Raw genomic sequence first — 21,649 nt, forward strand, 5'->3', positions numbered from 1 at the left:
CCCTTAACCCAAGAGTGCCTGGAGACTTTATTGCAGCTGCCCCTGATTAGAGTGGCTCTGAAGTTTCTCTGCTCAGAACAGCTATATGCTTTCATTCTCTGAAGTCTTAAACTTTCACCTTAGAACTTATTAATTTGAAAATTTGCAGTAAATAATTTAATTTCTTTACATTTAGGACTGCATGCTGTAAGTGTAGTCTGTGCTTTTCAGGTACTATGCAATAAAATCTCATTTGAAAGATTTTAAGTCTGACATAAAGCCTATGAATAAGTATTAAATTCCTGGACCCATTCCTGGTCACCCAAGTAAATGAATTTTTACACTGGCATCTTTGAAGATATTTCAATCCCTCTTCTCAAGTAGGCAAGATTGGAACCACCATTAGTTAGAGAAAACAGGATTCTTAGAGAAAACAAGGACAACTTGTTTCTTTTTACAAACCTCAGCCTGTCTTTTGCACATATTCTTAGTATGGTAAAAGAACTGGGATATAAACATTGGTAAAAGGTAAGAATGTTCTCAGTCTTGGATTAGGATGTCCTGAATTGAAATTCAAAGCCAACAATTTCTTTTTACAACTCTCCCATGAATTCAGGCAATTCAGTGTTCAGTTTCATGCCTGTAAACTTACTTGATATTTTCTTCTGTTTAATAAGGCTATCTCATTTTGTATTTGTTTTAGGGAAGGTCTCTTCCTATTTGTTCTTGCAGTGTCATACGGTGGCCCTCATTTCAAATGTATGTCTTGATGCTCCTGCCCCATGTGCATGGGGAGCTTGCTTCATTTACAAAAGATAAAGTGGGTTTTTCCCCAGAAGAAGCAATGATACATGTATCTCATCCTCCTCCTGAAGCTCTGCCTATTGCTGTTTCACAGCTGAAACTGCCATATTTCCCTTATCTCATATGCTGTAAATGAACATGCTCCATTAGCAATGTGGGAATTGGGGGGAACAGCTCTCTGCTTTTTCTATGTAGAATTTTGATTTTTCTATAGAGTTACTATTTTGATGCTACATTCCAAAGAATTGAATACACAGCCCCTGTAGAAAATGTGCAGTTACATTCAGTTGAATAGAGCACAAACACTGTTCATTTTTATTACAATGATTTGTTCACAACTGAATGAAACCCCATTGCCTTCAGTTACACTGACACATTACCAGTGAAGGACTTCCAAACTGAAAATAACAATTATTTTAAAATCATTACCAAAGTTTCTATTTTCAGCAGTGTACACAATGTACTTAGGTGATATGGCCTGCAAAACTAGGGGAGGCACATTAAAGACAAAGGGTTATTAAAATATTTTCTGAATTTTTAAAATGCTTTCTTGGAAATGAAGTGCATAAAATAAATACAACTGTGTCAGCATTCTACAAAATCAACCTCATGGTGAAGATAATGTTAATTAATAGTCTGCATAAACAGCTTTTAACCGTTTTGTTGCTTTTGATTCTTTTGTCTTACTCCTTGCCTGTACCAAGAACAGAAAGGAAAACAGACTCTCAAGTAGGCTTCAAAGAAACAAGGCCTTCTTAAATTCACATTCTTTTTGTGATTTCTGATCCACTTATTTAGGGATTCAGTAAGGGCTGATTTCTACTTATGCATTAACCTTACAATAGTATAATTTTATTGACACTAATATAACTGCAAATAGAATAAGACCTCAAACGTTTTAACATTTTACGCTTTCAAGATTATAAGTTAAGTGACTTAAATATCTTAGCTATGAAAACCAGCAGTGGTTATTTTGTAGAGTATATACTAATAGATGGATTTCAGAGAGGAAAAATTTCCCACTTTTTCTGCTTTTGTATCTGTTAGGAGCTCTAAAGTTATTTGTTACCGAAGCTTCTCTGGTTAGAACAGCTTTAATTCTCTGAAGTCTTCTTAAACTTTAAGTTTAGAACTAATTTATTTGAAAATATGAAGTAAATTATTTCTTTACATTTAGGACTACATACGCTACCACCAGCAGAAATCCTTCAAAAGAAAGGGTTTTTTTTTTGGGGGGTGGAACAAGCACAGTACCTTTTTATTGCAAGAGGGTAGCAAATGAAACTTGGAATTATCTGTTTTAAACTATTTTTTACTGATTTGTATTTTAACCCTGCAGCTGTTGAAAAAGGACATTTTCATACATAGCAGTTTTAAGTATCTTGCAGCACAGGACCACAGGAAACATCCTTTAAAAATAATTTACACTGAGAGTAAATGTTTGCTATGTATAACTAATCTCATGCTTGAGTTGTGAACAGCACACTCAGCAGCAGTTTCCTCTTTTCACATGTGTACTTTTTGAAACCATCAGTGTCTTAGTGCTTTTAATTTTTAAGACCCTTCTGCTCACTGTTTTTCTATTTCCTGAAAATAATTTTTTTTCTAGTCAAGCGAGTAATATAGGTTTTCTCCTTTCAGCCCCCGCTGCCAGCACTGAGCACCTGCATCGAGTACACATATAGACAGTGGTAACTTTTCTCCTGGCCTGAGGGAACAGGAGATGTTTTTGAAATATTCCAACCCAAGCCAAGGGCCAGTCATAGCCCCAAGACTTAAAAAAGAGTACATGTCCACTATGATGAGGGGAAATTGAGAGTACTGTTAGTCTGACGACTGTGAGAGATTTAGTTTTAAGTGAGATATTAGAATAAGGGTGACTTTTGATTTATAAGCTTTGTAGGAGTAAGAGGAAGATGATATTATACATCTCTGCGTTAGACAGCATTTGATAGCACCTCACAAGAGGTTAGCTATGATCAATGTCCGTGGTTTAGGCAGAGATGACAGTGGATGGGCATCAGATAGGGTACTGCAAGAGAATGCTAATTATGAGAAATGGGATGAAATGGAGAAAGGAGAAAATGTAAATGGAATATTAAAAATACTTCCTTACAGCAACAGTACAGGCTGTGAAAAACCTCATGCTCCTCATAGTGAGAGAATTATTGCTTTCTACTTGGTAAAAGCAAATTGTTAGAACAGCAGCATCTTGGTAAAATAAGCAAAGTACACTTGGTAAGAAAAAATTGCTTTGTGGTAATTAAAACAGGGGTTACTCAGTCTCCTGAACCATTTAAACACACAAAACTGCTACAAGTGCCTCATCTTTTTTCTCAGCCTTGCCGACAGCTGGTGCTCAGCTATCCACCCATCATTTGACATGGGGCTGCAGAAAAGCATTATTACTGTATGGCAGTGTTCATGGAAAAACTGATATGCAACACAATAAAAAGCCAGGTTTCCGTCTGACAACTGCATAATAAGACTAGAATGTTAGTACTCTGGTTAATAAAAATGACACTGGTAAGAATTGTTTTTACTCATTTCAGTTAAATACCTTTGCAAGACTTGACATTACAAGGTACACCCTGCAGGCAGGCTTAGTGCGATATATCTGTTTTATTTTCAATCAATTTTTAAAAAATTCTCTTTTGATAATCGTAACTGAAAAAAAAATCAGATTATTTTGCACCATTGTTGCTCTACATTTCATATTTGTATTTTTTCTGTCCTGAGTAAAGACAGTGGGCAGATTGGTATAATTTTTATTTGGTTACATTTCCTACAATTTCTGTACTGACAGTTTGAAATTTAGTTCCCAAGATTGCAGAAACATGTCTGAATGTGGTGGTTCATTCTTGTTATTGAAAAGAATGTTCTAATGATTCATTTGTGTTTGTATGACAAAAGACCTATGTATTATTGTTATAAAAAATTAATGATGGGGACACTGGCTTCTGAAAGCTGCTTTCTGAATGACTAGATGGAAATGGTTTAGATAATGTCAACCCCATGCACCATTTCTACTTGGCTAGCTGAAAAAGAAAGACAGTATTTCCTCCACCCACAACAATAAATAATTAGTAAGTGAAAGAAAAAACTACCTGGGAGTGAGCTGTGATAGCAAGTGAAAAGAAAAGCTGCCTGAGAGTGAATGGCAACTGTCGCAGGAGTAAAATGTGCCATGAGTGGTGTTAGACCTGGATGCAGTTAAAGTAGTGTTGAATATAGTTCAGTCAGCAGGATCAGCCAGGCCTGGCCATATTTTGCTGAAGTTTGGAAAAAAACTCAGCAAAGTCTGGTTCACACACAGACAGAGGCAGAGCAAAGTTTTGAGTTTGAATACATTCACATTGGTTTAACACTTATTTGCGTTAGGCATGCCCCAAATTCATTTTTAATAATGCAGTTTGGGACTTCAGTATCTTCAAACTGCCAATAATAATTTATCCCCTTTCACCTTTCTGAAGTATTAATTTTCTGATGCTGTTCAGCATAAGCGTAGGTTATCCGTAAGGTGGAACTTGGCCGATATGGGCCGTATCTGCCAAACTCATCTACTGTGGCAGTAGAGACTTATATCTGTGTACCTAAATCACTCTCCTACTGTGATTGGTTTAGGCCTAAAGACACATCACCGAGCCTCTCTCCTAGGCTTCAACAATCCCGTAGGACAGCTCCAAATCCAAAGGTTACCTCATGCTCCAATTACAGAAACAATTAAGGTAAAAATAAATAATATGGTTCCTGTAATGTATTAAGTATAACGTAGTTTCTACCCTGATTACTTTAAGTCTGCATTAACATTTCATTACATTTTTCTCAACTTTCATCAATATTATGGAACCTGTGTGGACAGTAATGCTAAGATGGACAGAACACAAGCAGTATTACTATTTCACCCTGTTTCAATGCTGAGGCCATATCAGCCTGCCACAGCGGGTGCTGTAAAGAGATACCTAAAGTATTGCTACAATCTTAGTGCAAATGTTGTAAGTAGATTCGTACAACCTGCTTCTTAGCTGTGTTAATCAGGTCAAGTTGAATACTTTGCTATATAGGTTGTAGCACAACTTATTCATAACTAGCTTGGGTTAACTCGCATTGAGTTATCTCAGGGGCTAGGGTCTCATATTTCACATAAATAACACAGAGTCCAATTCCGGCTGCTACAGAGTTAGATTTCAGTGTTAAGAGTCCTGTGGGCCATGGAAGTGCAGCCACTGTGACGAGCAGCGACTCAAGGCTGCTCCTGTAGCAGGTCATTTGAGGACACAGGAAGAAAAAATGGCAGGGTGGCTGTGGCATGTTGGATGGATGGACTGATTTTACAATAAAGTATCCCTGGAAGAAGACCTGAGGCAGCATCTATGCCAATGAAATAAATGTAATCAATAATGAAATTTATGTTTACAACTGAAAAGAAAACCTTACTCTTCTGGTTTCCATTTATTTTGTTCAGAAATATGCTACCTCAAGCGCCAGATTAACTATTGGCTTTAATTACTGGAAGCAGTTATACTTCTCTTTAATGAAAAGAAACATTTATACAATCTGATTGTTTACTGTGTGTATACAAAACAACCAAGTATTGAAGAGATTATTTTCCTCCTAATGAAATTATATGCCAAAAAGAATTAAGAAAAAGCTGTGTATATTTTTATCCTACTTGTTTAATGAACATTTGAAAGCCTCTAAGGATAGGTAATAAAAATAAAGCTTACCTTGGCCCTTCTGTCCAGTGAAAAAAATCAAGTTGTCTTGTAAAGCTGAGTGGTAGTTTGCCAACTGAAATTTCAAGCGGAATTCATAGTAGAAGGTGATATTTAGGATTGTAGAATAAGCTAGGAATGAGGTATACCCAAAGACATCTGTGCCACTGAAACTGGGTTGACTAATATTAACAGCTAGATTAAAAAAAAGAAATTCAGTGTTAGGGCAAATTCTTTAATATAAGTACTTGCAACTTCTATTGAAGAGGTTGCTTTAGAACTTAAAAACAAATAAATAATACTGATAATTTAATATGTTGCAATATTTTACACACATGCAAATATAGTTTTGCTTTTTTTTTCTGAGTGTATTCTATTTTCCAGCTTTTGTAAACAGGCTTCTTACACAACTGAATTATTGGCAGCTACTGCCATCTCCTGGATTCTTGATAGCATTGTTACAAAGAGAAGTACACTGCAATATTTACTCGAAACTCAGATAGACAAAAGAAAACATACAAAGAAATAATCCTGTTAAAAGAAATACCATCTCTGACACACATCTGAGTGAAAGTGTGTACAAGGATATACTGAAGAGGTTAAGGAATAATAATTCTTCGCAGGTATAATAATCAAAAGAGACATCATAAAAAGATGAATTTGCAGCACAGTGAATAGGACTTACATGAATTATATTCACATTATTTGCTCCATCATTTGGACTGTCTGAATAGTCAGGAATTGAGTATCCAAAAATGTATAATTTATAGTACTGACAAAGTATTTAACCTTTTTTCACTGTCATGTAGATTCAATTTAACGAAAATTCCTTTATGTTGGGTACTGCCCAAGCAAAGCACGTAGCTTTTTCTAAAATATACTCCTGCTTCCTCCAAAGCTGTGAAGGCTATAATTCATTCTAATGCCCTCCGGTTTTGTTACACAGAAATTAATAATCTATACTGAGAAAATCTATGGGATTAAAAAAGCAAATAGAAAGCAAATAAAATCAAGTCTATACACATAGCTCTGCTAGAAGCAGTCAATAGAGCATTGGTACTAAGCACTCACACGGCCCCAAGGGCTGCTTGTTGGAGCTGAGTAGCCAGGCTGAGGTAGTCAATTCTTGTAGTCGATGCTCAGAGCAGAGATAACACAACGCTTGTATTGATAATATGGTTTAGTGAAAAATAGGATAGAGAGGAAAAATAGCTGAGTAAAGCTTAATCCTGACAAACTGGGTACGGGGCTAGATTTAAAAGATTCAAGCAATTATCTCCAACCCACCTGTGCACCAAAGGTGACTGGATCCAGCTTTACCAATGAAGGCAGTAGGAGGAATTGGGTGAGAAAGGAATACGTAGCTGCACCATGTACAAACCAGGCTGGGAAGTGCTAGTAAAGAATTTATAAGCTTTCTCAAGTAAATCTATGTTAGCCTAAGTACCTTTAAGTTTCTGGTCCTAAACACTTAGAGTGTAGAAGAAGCAATCACACATAATTGTAGAAACTATACCGCCATCTCTGGTTTGTCGCATCTGTTTCTAAATTTGCGACCTCGGAAACCCGCCATATTGGCACTGAAGTGGCAGACACTGCCTTAGTAGCTGCGTCTGACAAAGGGTGCAGACGTCGGCTCTGACAAACCTTTTCCAGCACAGACAATACAGAGTGTACTGTCCTGTTTATTAAGCACCACTTCACGCATGTGGTACATTATGCCTTGTTCTGTGATCTTAGATGGGAGCCAGGAAATTTCCATATGAAACAGTGGTTTTGTTGTAATTAGAAGAAAATTGGCAATAAGCTTGTTCTCAACCTAGTTTGACTGAACATAACCTCAGGTCTCAGACCTTTGTAAGTCATGTGAGGAAAAAGACAGGTCTCCCATACTTAAATTTGGTATTGGCTGCAGTTCATGAGTATTCCCTCAGATTACCTGAATGTGACTGACAGACGCTCAAATTCTACATTTTTTCCCTCTCAGGAAGCTATGACAGACAGGCAGTTCCTTTAATATGAAGCATTCTTCCTTTATTTCATTTTTTCCTTTGTTTCTTTATTTCTATATATTCAATAAAGCACAAAATATTTAAGACACAATAAAATTTTAAAGTAAAGGAGGCTTTTGTGTTTATTGTCTTTTTCTGCTTGCCTTTATAACGGGAGAGGCAAATTCTAGCATGCACGTCCACAGAGCCAGGTAATTTGGTTTGCTGACAGAGATCACTGAAGAGTCTATTCCTGACAAGTTATTCCCAGAAGGGTAAAACACTTTATATCCAGGACAAAGTGTGCCATTTTCTCAGCTGTTTTCTTGGAGCTTTCTAACTGGGGAGTAATTTTATTGCCTTCCTACTTGCTCCTTTCAGCATTCCCTATAAAGATGGATTTGAATATTGACAAAGGAATGTCCTGCAAAGTGATCTACAACAGTGGGACCTGGATGGTAGGAGGATGCTACTCCCACTGACCAGGTGCACAACATACAGGAAATTGTTGTATATCCATATTCTTAGATTATAACTGCGTACCAGTGTCAATTTCACTGCAGTTTTGACAACACCCTAGAAGAAAAGGCTCAAAGAGCTCAATTTATACTTTCAACTAAAACCATATCTCATTTAAGCAAGAACAGTTTTGGCCCATGAGCTGGGGTGCAGCAAATTTGGGGCTACTGAGACAAGACTCAGCTTTTCTCTGTGCAGTTTCTTGTGTAACCGAGTGATAGATTTACTGGGTACAGGTTTTGTTGAAGTCACGACAAAACTTTGTTGACAACAGAACTGCTCCTATTAAGGGTTATTTAAAAAAAACATTTATCTTTAAATATCTTTACTTAAAATGAAGGGCATGTGGCTAGTCTTTTAAGAAGGCAGAAGTATGAACTGACCTTTGTAAATTAAATAGATTATCCAAAATTAGTTTAGCAAGTTTACTGTTGTAAGAAGTTGCTATCATTTGACTCTGGAGACTAGTATTACCATTTATATATGGCCTGTGATACTACATATGGCCTGGGCTCCCCACAGTACTGGAAAGGTTGGCCATTCTGTCTTAGATTGTGGTTTTGCCTATTGTTTCTTCCAGCTTTTAGGATAAAGTCTAAGAAAACAGGCTTGAGAGAAAAATGACCAGGCTAGATTGATGATGAAATTTTATAGCAATAAATTAACAGAGAATGGTATAGAAAGATACGCAGTTTTATTAAAAATGTTAATACCAGTAAATAGAGACAGCAGTACTCAGAGTCTGCAAACAGGTTGTGTATGTTGTGTATGCTATATTTGGTCAACTGTCAGATGTCAAAATCTTGACACTGTTGAGCAGGCTTGAAATGCTTCTTAGAGATACTAGTTTGGAGTCACCTCAGTGATAGTCCAAGTTCAAAACATTTTAGACAGAAGTGACATGTCTTGAAGAATATTGTGCAAAGTCCTGAGGAAGATGTATCAGAGAACATCAATGTGACATGTTAGTTAAGAGTCCCTGAAGGCAGGACAGCTATTTATGAGAGTACCCTGGATGAATGGCCTACATTCATGATCCTTAACATGGGTGCACCCTGAATGAACACCTATTTGAAGACAAGAAGATGGGAGCTCTATCTTCAACCCAAAACACGATAAATATTGTTTTGGACCTTTACCTCCTTTACCTACACTGCAATTTTACCTACAGTTTAGCAGAGCAAGAATTACACTCTGCTTTCAAGATCTCCATATGGGGAAAGCTTACACATAATCACACCTTCTGCACTCTCACAAAAAATCTGGTATGTAATAATTTTTTGCTATATTGCAATATAATAACATTTTATTTCACATTGGTGTTTAATAATGGTTACACTTTTTCATTTCACAGTATTGCTTATTTATTTTTATTGTATTTAAATTTATTTACTATAGGAAAGAGGCATATGTAGGTCCTAAGCCTCCCACTCATTAGAAGCAGTCTCCACATATACAAAAGGGGTGGCAGTCATCTGACCAAATGAAGGCATCTGTGGTATAGATGTCTACATAACAACTGACTACCTAAGGCTGTAGGTTATGTCAGTGGAAAAATTAAGCACGTTTACGATGCAGTGCCTTTCATATAAAACACCTACCTTATACAGGTCACATGAACAGTATTCTAAAATGCTTATTTCATTCCACCAATTACAAAAGTAGCATTGGGTTGTAAGTCAGAATTAAGTATTATAGACCTCTGAAGTTAGTTAGGTGGGATGAAGCCCATCTTCTCTACATCCTAAACTCCTTCCTATTCTGCATGTTCTTTGTCTCTGGTCTTCATTGACATAGAAGCTAAATGATTTAGAAATTTTGAACTCATTCTCTGTGAAATAAAGGAAACATTTTTTTTTCTAACTTTAAGCAATGGGAACTATATGGCACTCAGAAACTAAATTATTTGCACAAAGTTGCACACAAAGTCTGGTGTGGATTGAAGAATTGAGTACAGATCTCTGAACTTCAGGTTAGAGCACAGTCACTAAACATTCTTTGCAAATTGACCTTTTAATTTCTCACCCATGGATGTCTGAGCCCCTTTCAAAACACCTGAGAAGCAGTCTTGAAAAATAATGTCCATCTTTGACTACCTGAGCATCTGCTCTCAGCTCTTTATGGTCTTTTCATCCAGTTCTAACTGTACATTTTGATGGGGCCACAAGGTACATTCAACAACATACCCAGCATTGTAGGGGCTTAAGATACTCCTGCCATGCAATAGGTTCCAGATGTGGTAACAGACACCACCAGCCAACAGCTTTTGGGATAAACAATTTATCTCAGAATAACAGCACAGTAATGAATAAAATTCAGTAGTACAACTACCCAAGTCAAAACAATAATAAATCCAGTAAATCACTAATGGAGGGCTAAAAATATCTGGGCACACAAAGATTTACTTAACAGTGGTTATCAGGGAGGCTGGGAGGAAGCAGGGCGTGTCTTCTTCTCCACATGAGCAACTCAGACCCACTGATGGGTTTGGGGAATTTCAAATTCCCCAGTTGGACTGTCCTTTTTTATTGCTGACTCATGGAAGCACTGCACTACCTGCACTTGCTAACTAGCGGTCACACCCCACCCCTGCTCCCCTCTGTGCTTGTCCTCCCCTGTGTGTGCAAGGTGCTTCGATGCTACCGGCAAGGGTGTATGACCAACATACGGAGCTCTATCTACATAAGGCATGTGGTCACCAAATGGAGAAATATTATATATGGCAACAGGAGCCCCACAGGCACATTTTATGAAAACCATTATACCTTATTTTGAGTTTACTTCTTCACAGTTTTCTCCATAGTCTTGAAACAGTTTCTCACACCTAGCAAAAGTCAGATGCAGTATCTAATTAACTGCCCCTATCCTTAGCAGGCAGCTACATGCAGTAAATGTTTGTAAATAGTTCTCGTTACGCTGGTCTCTGGAGAGGAAAATGTATTTAGAAATGTTAATTAATCCTGAGTCAAAAACTTTTTTTTCTAGCTAAACCAATATCTAGCTTGAACCATCCAAGCTGATTTCCACACTTGCTCTTGCAATGTACAATCTGAAGTGGTAAAGAACACGGAAGTGTCCCAATGGCTCTGTTAATGAACCGTGCAAAAACACACTCCACATTAACTCTGTGGCTAAAACACACACTGCTCTGACAGAGTACTAAAGCCTTTTATCAACTTTTTGTCCTTGATCTTGTCCTGTGTCTCTCTGTCAGTCCTATGCCATTCATCATCGTTCTCTTGTGCATTCCCAGTACTGAACAAGTAATAAGGTATGATATGTTCCATTGCCTCACAAAAAAATAATGACAAATTATCCTATTATATAAATATATTAATATGGTTGGGTACCTATTTCCCTAACATTGTACATCTTATCAGAGGTAAGCATAAAAGTGGGAGGTAAAAAATAAGCAACTATAGTTTGAAAAAAATCTTAACAAAGAGGGGAGAATAAAGCAACAAAGAAGAAAGAGAATAATGGTTTCATTATCTCTGAATTTTCTGTTATGAGATAAAATTAATATTCCTTTCAGGTGTTCGCTGACAATACATCTTGAACCACAGCTTTACAAAACATGGCAAAAAACAAGACAGATGAATGGGACAGAAAGAGATGAAGACTTCAGGCTACAGAATTACAATCAGATAATACAATTTTTTATATTATCACTGACTAACTGTGAATAGTTATCAACTCAGTGTCTGGCTCCAGGATCAGCAGCTGTATACACTGTAGGATGAGTATTATTCAGTTCTCCCAAATACCAGCTCATGTATTTGCAAAGGCAATATTGAAAAAGGAATGGAAATTACTACCAAATATTGTATTTTCCAGTCTTTCAAGCTGTACAAAATTCTTCAGAAAAACACCCTTTGTCATCACAAAATTCTGCACCCACTGTTTCTTTATTGGTTTGCAGTATAGCTCTTAATAAACCAAAACTTGCTCTTAAGGACAGAAATACTAATGAACTGAGTGCAAAATGTTTTCTTAGCTGAGTTTAGAAAAATTATTTTAAAAGCAGCTTCTTTTACTCGTCATATTTCTAATGAAGCAGCAAGAAGGTTAGATGTCTGCTCCTGATAGAAGCAGCTCGCTTAGCAAAGCTATTTTAAGAAAACTACAAGTGCATTTCTATAAATTCCTATATATTTACAATCACCATTTTTAAATGCAGATTTGCATGCAGACCTCTTGCACAAGGTTCTGGTAGGAACCTCTCTCTGTGCATTGCAGTATATTAGAAAGTATTAGATCAGGGATTGCAGGCTGACTGGTGAAGGGAGAAGAACTTGCTGCTGCAACTCCCCTATCCTTTGTGCCTGGAAAGACACAGCAAGATGGAGAGGACAGGGAGCTACCCAGGGACGAATCATGGAAATGAGGTGGAAGGCCTGCTGTACGGACATGTAATATACGTAGCATAATTTGGGAAGGAGAGGCAAGATGAGGGAGCTAAGGTGGCATTTAGTAGACATGTTTTCATAGCTCTGTATTAAAGTTATTTTCTTTAACTGATTTTCTTCAATGAAAACTTTGGAAAGTGCCAGGAGGAAAAGAAAAGGGATGCTGGAGCTGCAGGGTGGTGCAGTGCCAGCTGAGAGTTCAAGGCTGCAGTAGAAGACTCTTCACGTCTGGAAGATTATTGTATGAGGAGTTAGTGATCCACGCAATGGGTAATTCAGGTGTATGCCTTCTCATCCCCATCCTCAGTAAATACTTAGGTATTCTTTTTGCTTGTCTTGTGGTATCAGTAGTCATGGGTCATATGAGCCCTATTAGCTTAGCTTATTTCTGTAATCACAGAATCATAGAATGGTTTGGGTTGGAAGGGACCTTTAAAGGTCATCTAGTCCAACCCCCCTGCAAGGAGCAGGGACATCTTCCACTAGACGAGGTTGCTCTGAGTGTGACCATCCAGCCATTTCCTTACCCATCAAGCGGTCCATCTGTCAAATCCATGTCTCTCCAGTTTAGAGACAAGGATGTGTGTGGGACAGTGTCAAATGCTTTGCACAAGTCCAGGTAGACGATATCAGTTGCTCTTCCCTTTATCTACCAATGCTGTAACAGCACTGTAGAAGACCACCGAATTTGTCAGGCCCAATTGGGCCTTAGTGAAGCCATGTTGGCTGTCACCAATCAGCTCCTTATTTTCCATGTGCCTTAGCATAGTTTCCAGGAGGATCTGCTCCATGATCTTGCCAGACATAGAGGTGACTGGCCTGTAGTTCCTCAGGTCTTCTTTTTTTCCCTTTTTAAGAATGGGCGTTATGTTTCTCATTTTCCATTCAGTGGGCATCCCTCCGGACTGGCACAACTTCTCAAATATGATGGATAGTGGCTTAGCAACTTCCTCTGCCAGTTCCCTCAGGACACGCAAACACATCTCATCAGGTCCCATAGACTTGTGCACCTCCTTGGAATGTCTCAAACACGATTTTCTCCTACAGCGGGCAGTTCATTATTCTCTCAGTCCTTGTCTTTCCCTTCTGCTTTTGGGCAGTGTGGCTAGAGCACTTACCTGTGAAGACTGAGGCAAAAAGATCATCAAGTAGCTCAGCCTTCTCTATGTCTTGGGTAACCAGGTCTTCTGTTTCCTTCCAGAGATAGCTCAGATTTTCCATCATCTTGCTTTTATCCCCAGTGTACCTATAAAAGCTTTTCTTATTGCCCGTGATGTCCCTGGCCAGATTCAATTTTATCAGGGCTTCGGCTTTCTTAACCTCATCCCTGGCTGCTTGTACAATTTCTCTGTATTTCTCCCACACTACCTGCCCTTGTTTCCACCCTCTGTAGGCTTCCCTTATGTGTTTGAGTTGGTACAGGAGCTCCTTGTTCCTCCATGCAGATCGTCTGATGTTTTTGCCCAACCTCCTCTTTGTTGGGATACATCACTCCTGAGCTCGGAGGAGGTGATCCTCGAATATTAACTAGCTTTCCTGGGCCCCTCTTCCCTCCAGGGCTTTATCCCATGGTACTCTGCCAAGCAGATCCCTGAAGAGGCCAAAGTCTGCTCTCCTGAAATCCAGGGTAGTGAGCTTGCTGTGCGCCCTCCTCACTGGCCTAAGAATCTTGAACTCCACCATCTCACAGTCCCTGCAGCCAAGGGTGTCCTTGAGCTCCACATTTCCCACCAGCCTCTCCTTGCTGGTGAGAACAAGGTCCAACATAGCACCTCTCCTTGTTGGCTCCTCTGTCACTTGGAGAAGGAAGTTACATTCCACAGATTCCAGGAACCTCCTGGATTGCTTGTGCCCTCCAACAGACATTGGGGTGGCTGAAGTCCCCCATGATGACCAGGGCTTGTGATCATGAGGCTGCTCCTGTCTGTCTATAGAAGGCCTCATCTGCTCAGTCTTCCTGGTGAAGCGGCCTGTAGCAGACCCTCACTATAATGTTGCCTGTCCCTGCCCTCCCTTTAATCCTGACCCATAACCTCTTGGTCAGCTCCTCTTCCATCCCCAGGCAGAGCTCCATGCACTCCAGCTGGTAGTTGACATAGAGGGCAACACTCCCTCCTCATCTCCCCTGCCTGTCCTTCCTAAAGAGCCTGTATTCCTCCATTCCAACAGTTCAGCCATAGGAGCCATCCTACCATGTCTCCATGATATCAATAAAGTCATAGCCCTGCAGGTATGTGCACATTTCTAATGCCTCTTGTGTATTCCCCATGCTACGTGGGTTTGCACAGAGGCATTTAAGTTGGACCCTTAAAAGCTGACTTGCTGACTGGAGAGGCTGGAATCCCTCTGTGCTGCTCGTCAGGTGTTCGCCTGGACTAGGAACAGACTAGTAACTTGTACTTCTGACTTGGAAGCTGTGATGGTTTAGCTTGAATTACCACACAGTTTCTCGCTCACCCTCCCCCTCCCCAGTGGGATGGGGGAGAGAATTGGGAAGGAAGGAGAACTCGTGGGTTGACATGAAGACAATGTAGTAAAATAACACAGGAAAACTACAATAATAACAGAATATAAGGATATTAAAATATACAAAGTGAACAATGTATGTTTTCTCACCACCTGATGTCCCAATGACCAAAACAGCCCGTCCCGAGCAGCGATCACGGAAACAAAACCAACCGGCAAGCAAAGGGAGCCAGCAAGGTAGAGGGAACAATGCCAGCAAAACGAGGGAAAAGGATGGATGTCAGGAAGGCAGACACCTGCCCTGGCCTGCCCCCACTTATATACTGAGCATGACATTTATGGCATGGAATACTCTCTTTGGCCAGTTTGGGTCAATTATTCTGTCTGTCTTTCTCCCAGCTTCCTGCATCTGCAAATTAGCGAGACTTGGAAAGCAGGACGGTGTCCTTGGTCTCATTCACAACAACTCATATCATCAGGGTGTTTATCAACATTCTTCATACACGAAATCCAAAATACACCAGCTACTGAGAGGAAAAATTAACTCCATCCCTGCCAAAACCAGGACAGAAGCTGAGATCTGAAATAATAAAAAACTAGCAATACAGCAGTGACTTTCATATTATTTGTGTGCAAGTGAGTGTGCCTGTGTGTGTTTTGTACAATTTTTATGAGATTCCTCACACTGGAGGGGAGGGGGAAATTAAGGCCCAGGTAATAGCAAATGACCGAGAAAATATTTTTTTTTTAATAGGAAGAAGAGCAACCCTGATCAGCATTCCCCAAAGTCTCTTACCGCTGACCAGAAACCTTACAATGCAGTTTTTTTTTTATCTGAGGAAATGCCCTTTGGGCATCTGCTGTCACTGAACTGCACGATATAGTCTGCAGACCCAAACAACTCTGAAGGTGACATTGTGTGCCAGACATAACTGCACAGAAGCAATTTGCTTGCAGACTGATTTTCACTCTAAAGAGCTTCGAGCAAGTGACTATTCCCACTTCAGCACTTTGAAATGAATTTTATACATGGGGGGAATACATCCTACATAAAACCTGCTGGAATCCTTTGGACTGTGAAGCATGACCATAAATGTTTCTCAGAAGTGTTTCAAAGAATATACTTACAGATTGCTGTGAATGCATGCTGTGGATGATTCTTTTTGGTGTGTGTTTATTAAATACAATGTCACAGTTAGGACTCCATTTCATATTGTTCCATATGTACATATGTGAAAAATATAGTGAAATAAGATAAACACTGAAGCTTGGTCTAAACCACTGAATGACACAATTACTTCTCTTAGCAATGGCCATTCCTTTGAAAGCCTTCTTTTAAATTTACCTTTGTGCTTACAAAGTGCTTGCTCTTGATTCCTGGCTTAACAAAATGCTTCATATTATTCTGAACAGCTACCCAGAAGGGCCTAGTTTCTTGTGTAACATATAATTAACAACAACATCAAGTGTTTAGAAGTCCAGTTGTTAATGTCCGTTCCTGGTGAATGAACCATTTCTGCTTCACTCACATTTATGAGGTCATCACAACTCTGTAGTACAATGATATCCTGATATTTCCTCTTTAAAGTGTCTGCATCTTAGATATCAAAATTCCTGGCCTTACATTTTACAGACCATATCAGTTCCTGTACTGACAAGGGAATGCCCCTAGTCTGTACTTAGATGAAAGTCCTAAAAAAAAAAATAGAAAAAAGAAATAAAAGCTGATTACAGAGATAGTTGCAATGGGGGTTTAGTGTTTGGTTTATTTTTGAGGTACAAGAACAGTGTCCTAAACACAGCTTATTTTGGTGAGATATAACAATCGTATTTTTATTAGTTTGGGCTCATTAAAACTATTTGAAGTGTGGTGATATGGACATGTCTCTAACTGTCTGAGCTCAAGCTTTCTCTTTGGATTGAGCAAGCACCACAGATTTTCACTTAAGTCTTAGATGCTATGAAATGACAAATCTCTCTGAATGACAGGCAGTTCTAGTGCTAACCTAATCCTCGCCTGCATCTAGAATGAGTTGCTGATATGTCTTCCTGACCAACTTTTAAAAGTAGAAAAATCAAATATGTAGTAAGTATTCTAAAAAGCATTTTACAGAAAAAAAAATGCTCATAGCATTGTTAGAGAGCGTGCATTCATTTGATCTGAAATGGTGCTATTTGTGAACACTTTCATTTATCAGAGTGATCATAAATACTGGAAGAGATTTACAATCTGCAAGAAAAACAACACAAGCAACTTTTTACTAAATTACATGTGAAAGGAACTTTATCAGACTAGGGCTTGAATGTTGGCTGCTTTCATACAAAACCACTAAAAACCCAGAGCTCAATAACTGGACTCAGTTTAAATGTTATCGATCCCTCTTTGTACAGCTTAAAATACCCAACTCACGTGGGAGATTGAGACAAGATGCCCATATAGACATAGTCTCTGGTCCAAATTGTTGCATATTGATGCTGTGCATTGCTAAATATTTCCTGTTTTCTATTTTAGTAGTGACTAAATTCTTGTTTCAGGCAACTCCACCCTCCTGAGTTAAAAGTCATGGGGGCATTCAACTCCTCAAATCAACAGTGTTTGGTTACACGATAAATGCTCACCTGCACACCCACAAAGTAGCACAGAGGGACAATGGTAAGTGGAGGAACTCAATTAATACCCTGCCCCAGTTAATCCCAGGCCTATCCCAGAAGCCATCAGCCAAGCACAAGTCCGTCTCCACAAGCCCAGAGGAGCACAGAGCACAAAGGCAGGCAGGAACTCAAATTAAGGATTCAGATAAAGGGACACTCTGTCTGGGTCTCTTTCAGGACTGTCCCAGGAGACTCTCAGCCCTAGTGTTTGGCTGGAGCACCTTTTGGACAGAGGGGTGTAATGGCCATGGGGTATGGGACACATTATGGGATGCAGGTGAAGACCATTTTGGAATAGCACAGGATTTATGGGATGTTTAAGGGAGGAACCAAAGGTGGAGAGGAGAGAATTAAGTCATTTGGGGTGGAATAAGTGTGGAAAAAGAGTGGGATACAGGGACAAAGAGGGCCAATCACATGTAAATAGTTTGCAGGTCAGCAGGCTTGTCTGGCTTTGTCCTTCACCTGATCAGTGCAACCTATCTTCTCTTCTAACTTATATTATCATCCCCTGTTCCCATTGGCCCATTATACTTTAACTATATAGCTTCTTGAGAGAGATTTCGATATATAATCGTTAACTGGTAGTAATAATACCATGGTCATCTAGTGATAAAAGCAAGGAAAGATGTGTAGTGAGAGATAATGCATTTTATTACATATATTTGGAAAAATGGACGTGCTTTTAGGAAGCTTTTCTTGATGTCTGAAACAAGCATAACATAACTAAGACAAACTCAGAGCAATTGTTCCCAGCCTGCTTAGATTGCAGTATGCTCCATCTGCTTCAGAAATGGAAGAAAAGTCCTTGTTAGTCCCTGGAGCTTGTCTGGTTTTCCATATTTATATAGATTAGTTCAACAGAATTTACCGTCTGTCCTTAAAATTTTGCCTCATTTCTCATATTTATGGTAGCCCTGTACTTCTAGAATCTTGTGCATTCCCCATAAAATTACATATTTTAAACTTGTCATACCAAGCATTTTGGTTTGTGTTTTGTTTTTTTTTTTTTTTTTCCCATTAAATAGTGACAATAGTTCTACTATCACTTCTTTTTACATATTTGTAGAGATTGATGGTGTGATTAGTGTGACTTCCAGCTCTTAACAGCTGGCAACTGGAGCTTTGATATGGGCAAGACCAGTAGCAGTGGGCTTATTTGTGGCTCTGTCCACATCTGTATTTTTCCTTACTTTGTCTTTTGTGAATTGGTACCTCCTATTGGTAGGAGCAGCAATGCTGGCACGAAATCTGCAGTTCTATTTGGTACATTTGCTATATTCATTTTATCAAATAATCACTGTAACATCTTACACATTTCTTTTTGATGAAGACCAACAATTATTTGATAAGCATTTAGGAGAAACAAGATTTTTTTCAGTGTTTCAGACACAAAGTAGCACGCACTTTGTTACTGATATTAATACTAGAGACAATATTATTGTATATCTTAAACGGGAGATGATTTGTTAAAAGTGTGTGTGTCTAGACTTTAAATTTTATGGACCATTTATTTTTAATAAATTTATTATCTAGGCCACTCATTTTCTTTTAGTAAACAATTAAATTTGTCTTCTGTTTCTAATACAATTTACATTGTAATTAGGTAATCTATCATTATCTTCAAATACTGCATCAAGTGTATGGGTTTGATAGTGCTAGGGCTATCCCTAAGCCTGCACCCAGCCTTCCCTGCATTGTGACTCTGTTTCTCCCCTCTTTGTTCAGTTTTAATGTATGTGATAAAAAGGCCTTTTGCATCTCATTTTAAAATTCAATGCAAAGTCCAGTTTAAGCAGACTTTTGTCTGTGCTCAGTTTATTTCTCTTGAAACTCTTAAGACACAATTCAATAAAATAATTTTAAATACTTCAATAATTTTTATATTGTGGGCTTATTGACCCTAGATTTATACTCTGTCCTATGAAGCTGGGTGTTCTTCCCCATTATGCTTGCTTACAGTTATGATCCAGACAGTTTTTCCCTTTCACTCAATAAAACTTCATTCTTTCTGTGCTTTCAAAGCCTTTAGCTCCGTAGTCTAATCAAACTAACAAATTTATGTACTTTCTCTCAATTTTGACTCTCTCAATTTTTAATAAGACTGTCAATTTAGAGACAGCTAACAACAAAGAACTGCAGAAAAGCCTCATTGAACGACTACAGAGAAAAAACTTTAGATGGTACTCTGTGTTGACAGATGTAAATTGAGGTAGGTTACAGAAACAGTCCTAGCCTTAGATGCAGAATGGCGGGCTCTGAACTCACCATCAACGTTCAAAGAAAGAGGTGTTAGGAATTTTAATAAGCAGTTTCATAAAAATGTCAGTGTACTCATAAAAGGAAATAGAATGTAAGAAATAGTTAAGAAAAGGACAGAGAGTACAGAAAAATGTCAAACACCACTGTATAATGCAGTGGCATTATCACACCTTGAATATTGCAGTCAGCTCAGTACCCTCATTTTAAAGAGGATGCAGTGGAACTGAGAAGGAGCAAAGAAAGGCAGCCTGATGACTAAAGATACAGCATGGCTCGTGTCCCAAAAATCATTCAACTTGGACTATTGAGAAATAGTTTTGAGAGGGTTATAACCAGGATATTAAAAAATCAGGAGAGGCATGGAGCAGGTGAAGAGGGAAACATTCCTAAAACATGAAACAACTCTGAAACATCCATTCCAACACAGAAGCGTGAGGCATTAGTGTCATTAGCAACTGGTGCATGTAAGCAAATAAATGGAAATACTTCTGTGCAAAGTATATACTTAAACTCTGGAGCTCTATGCCACAGGATGTTGTATATCAAGTTTACAAGGGCTCAAAGACCAATTAGAGAAGTACATGGAAGAAAAGAAATCTATCAAGGGCTAACCCAGATACCAACCCCAGCACATGAAGCCCCAATGTCTTGTGCTACTGCAAGTTAAGAAAGATTACCAAGAAAATATGATGCATGTTTCATACACTTGCCTACATATTTGTTACTGGCTATCAATTATCAGGATTAGATGAAAACAAGGATAAAAAATAAATGTTCATCTACTGAAAATTTCAGAAATTAAAATTTTAAATGACAATTAGATGTATATGATATTAAGAAAAAGACAATGTAGACTTTGATCAGACCTGAACATTACTTAATATTTATTTTAAAAGGCACTTAATATGCACTGTTGAATCACCTCAGAACCAGTTATTATTTTCTATATGCAAATTTTTCAATCTTGACTTCTTGCTACATTGAGTGTTAGGGGAAAAGAATACCTTAGATGTTCACACACAGGAATTTCTGACCTAGAACAATTGCTACAGTTAATGCTTGAGGAATAAAAGCCCTTCATTTGATAATATTAGTCAAAATGACCTATTTACTTATTAATTTATCTTCATTCTGTCTCCTGTTTCATAGCAAAGCACTTGGTAAATTTTAATTTGTTCCTCTTTTTCACCTGAGAAATTAATTAAATGTTAGCATCTGGTGGTATTTTTACCATCTAGAAAGTATTGTTTATACCCTCCTTTTATTTACAAAATATACAAAATAATGCTTCCCTAAGTAGAGGAAAAATCAAATTAGAGAAGAAATTAATTTCTCCAAAGGATCTCTCAGTCAAATCTATGTCTCAGCTTTTCTCTGGGTAAATTACTAAAACAACAGACACTTCCAGGTATTTCCCAGTTTGTCTACTCTCAGCTTCTTTGATGTCTCTGTCTTCCTTTCTGTTCTGGTTTTGTTAGTGAGGGGGGGCCTACGGTGGTAGCTTCTGTAGGAAACTGCTAGAAGTCGCTCCCCTTTGTTCAGTGGACTCGGCCAGGCCTAGGGTGGACCCACTGCTGGCCAAGGCTGAGCCAATTGGTAGCAGAATGTCCTGTGATAAGGCCTCTGCGATAACATATTTAAGTAGGGGAAAACAGGAAAAAAAAAAAGAAAAAAAGAGAGAAGATGTGAAGCAGCTGAGTGGGGGGCAGAGAGGGGGAGGCGCAAGCCTCATGGGCCTTGCAGGCCTCACCCTCTGGCCTCCCGCCGGGCAGCCGACTGGGCCCAACTCGGCCCAGCCTGGCTGCAAGAAGTGGAAAGGAGATGAGAAGTGAATAAGATGTAAAAAGGATCC

General features: G+C 38.7%; 1 protein-coding gene across 1 annotated transcript in view; it reads right to left on the minus strand.

Annotated features, from left to right (window-relative positions):
- EYS (EGF-like photoreceptor maintenance factor) overlaps positions 1-21,649 on the minus strand; it is an 827,426-nt gene that overhangs the window by 39,589 nt on the left and 766,188 nt on the right. The window contains exon 42 of the mRNA XM_086745378.1: positions 5,511-5,693. Within this exon, the coding sequence (XP_086601504.1) occupies positions 5,511-5,693 (183 nt within the window). The remainder of the gene's footprint in view (positions 1-5,510; positions 5,694-21,649) is intronic.

The sequence above is a fragment of the Chlamydotis macqueenii genome, chromosome 3 (assembly GCF_036417535.1).
Source record: "Chlamydotis macqueenii isolate bChlMac1 chromosome 3, bChlMac1.mat, whole genome shotgun sequence".
Taxonomy (NCBI): domain Eukaryota; kingdom Metazoa; phylum Chordata; class Aves; order Otidiformes; family Otididae; genus Chlamydotis; species Chlamydotis macqueenii.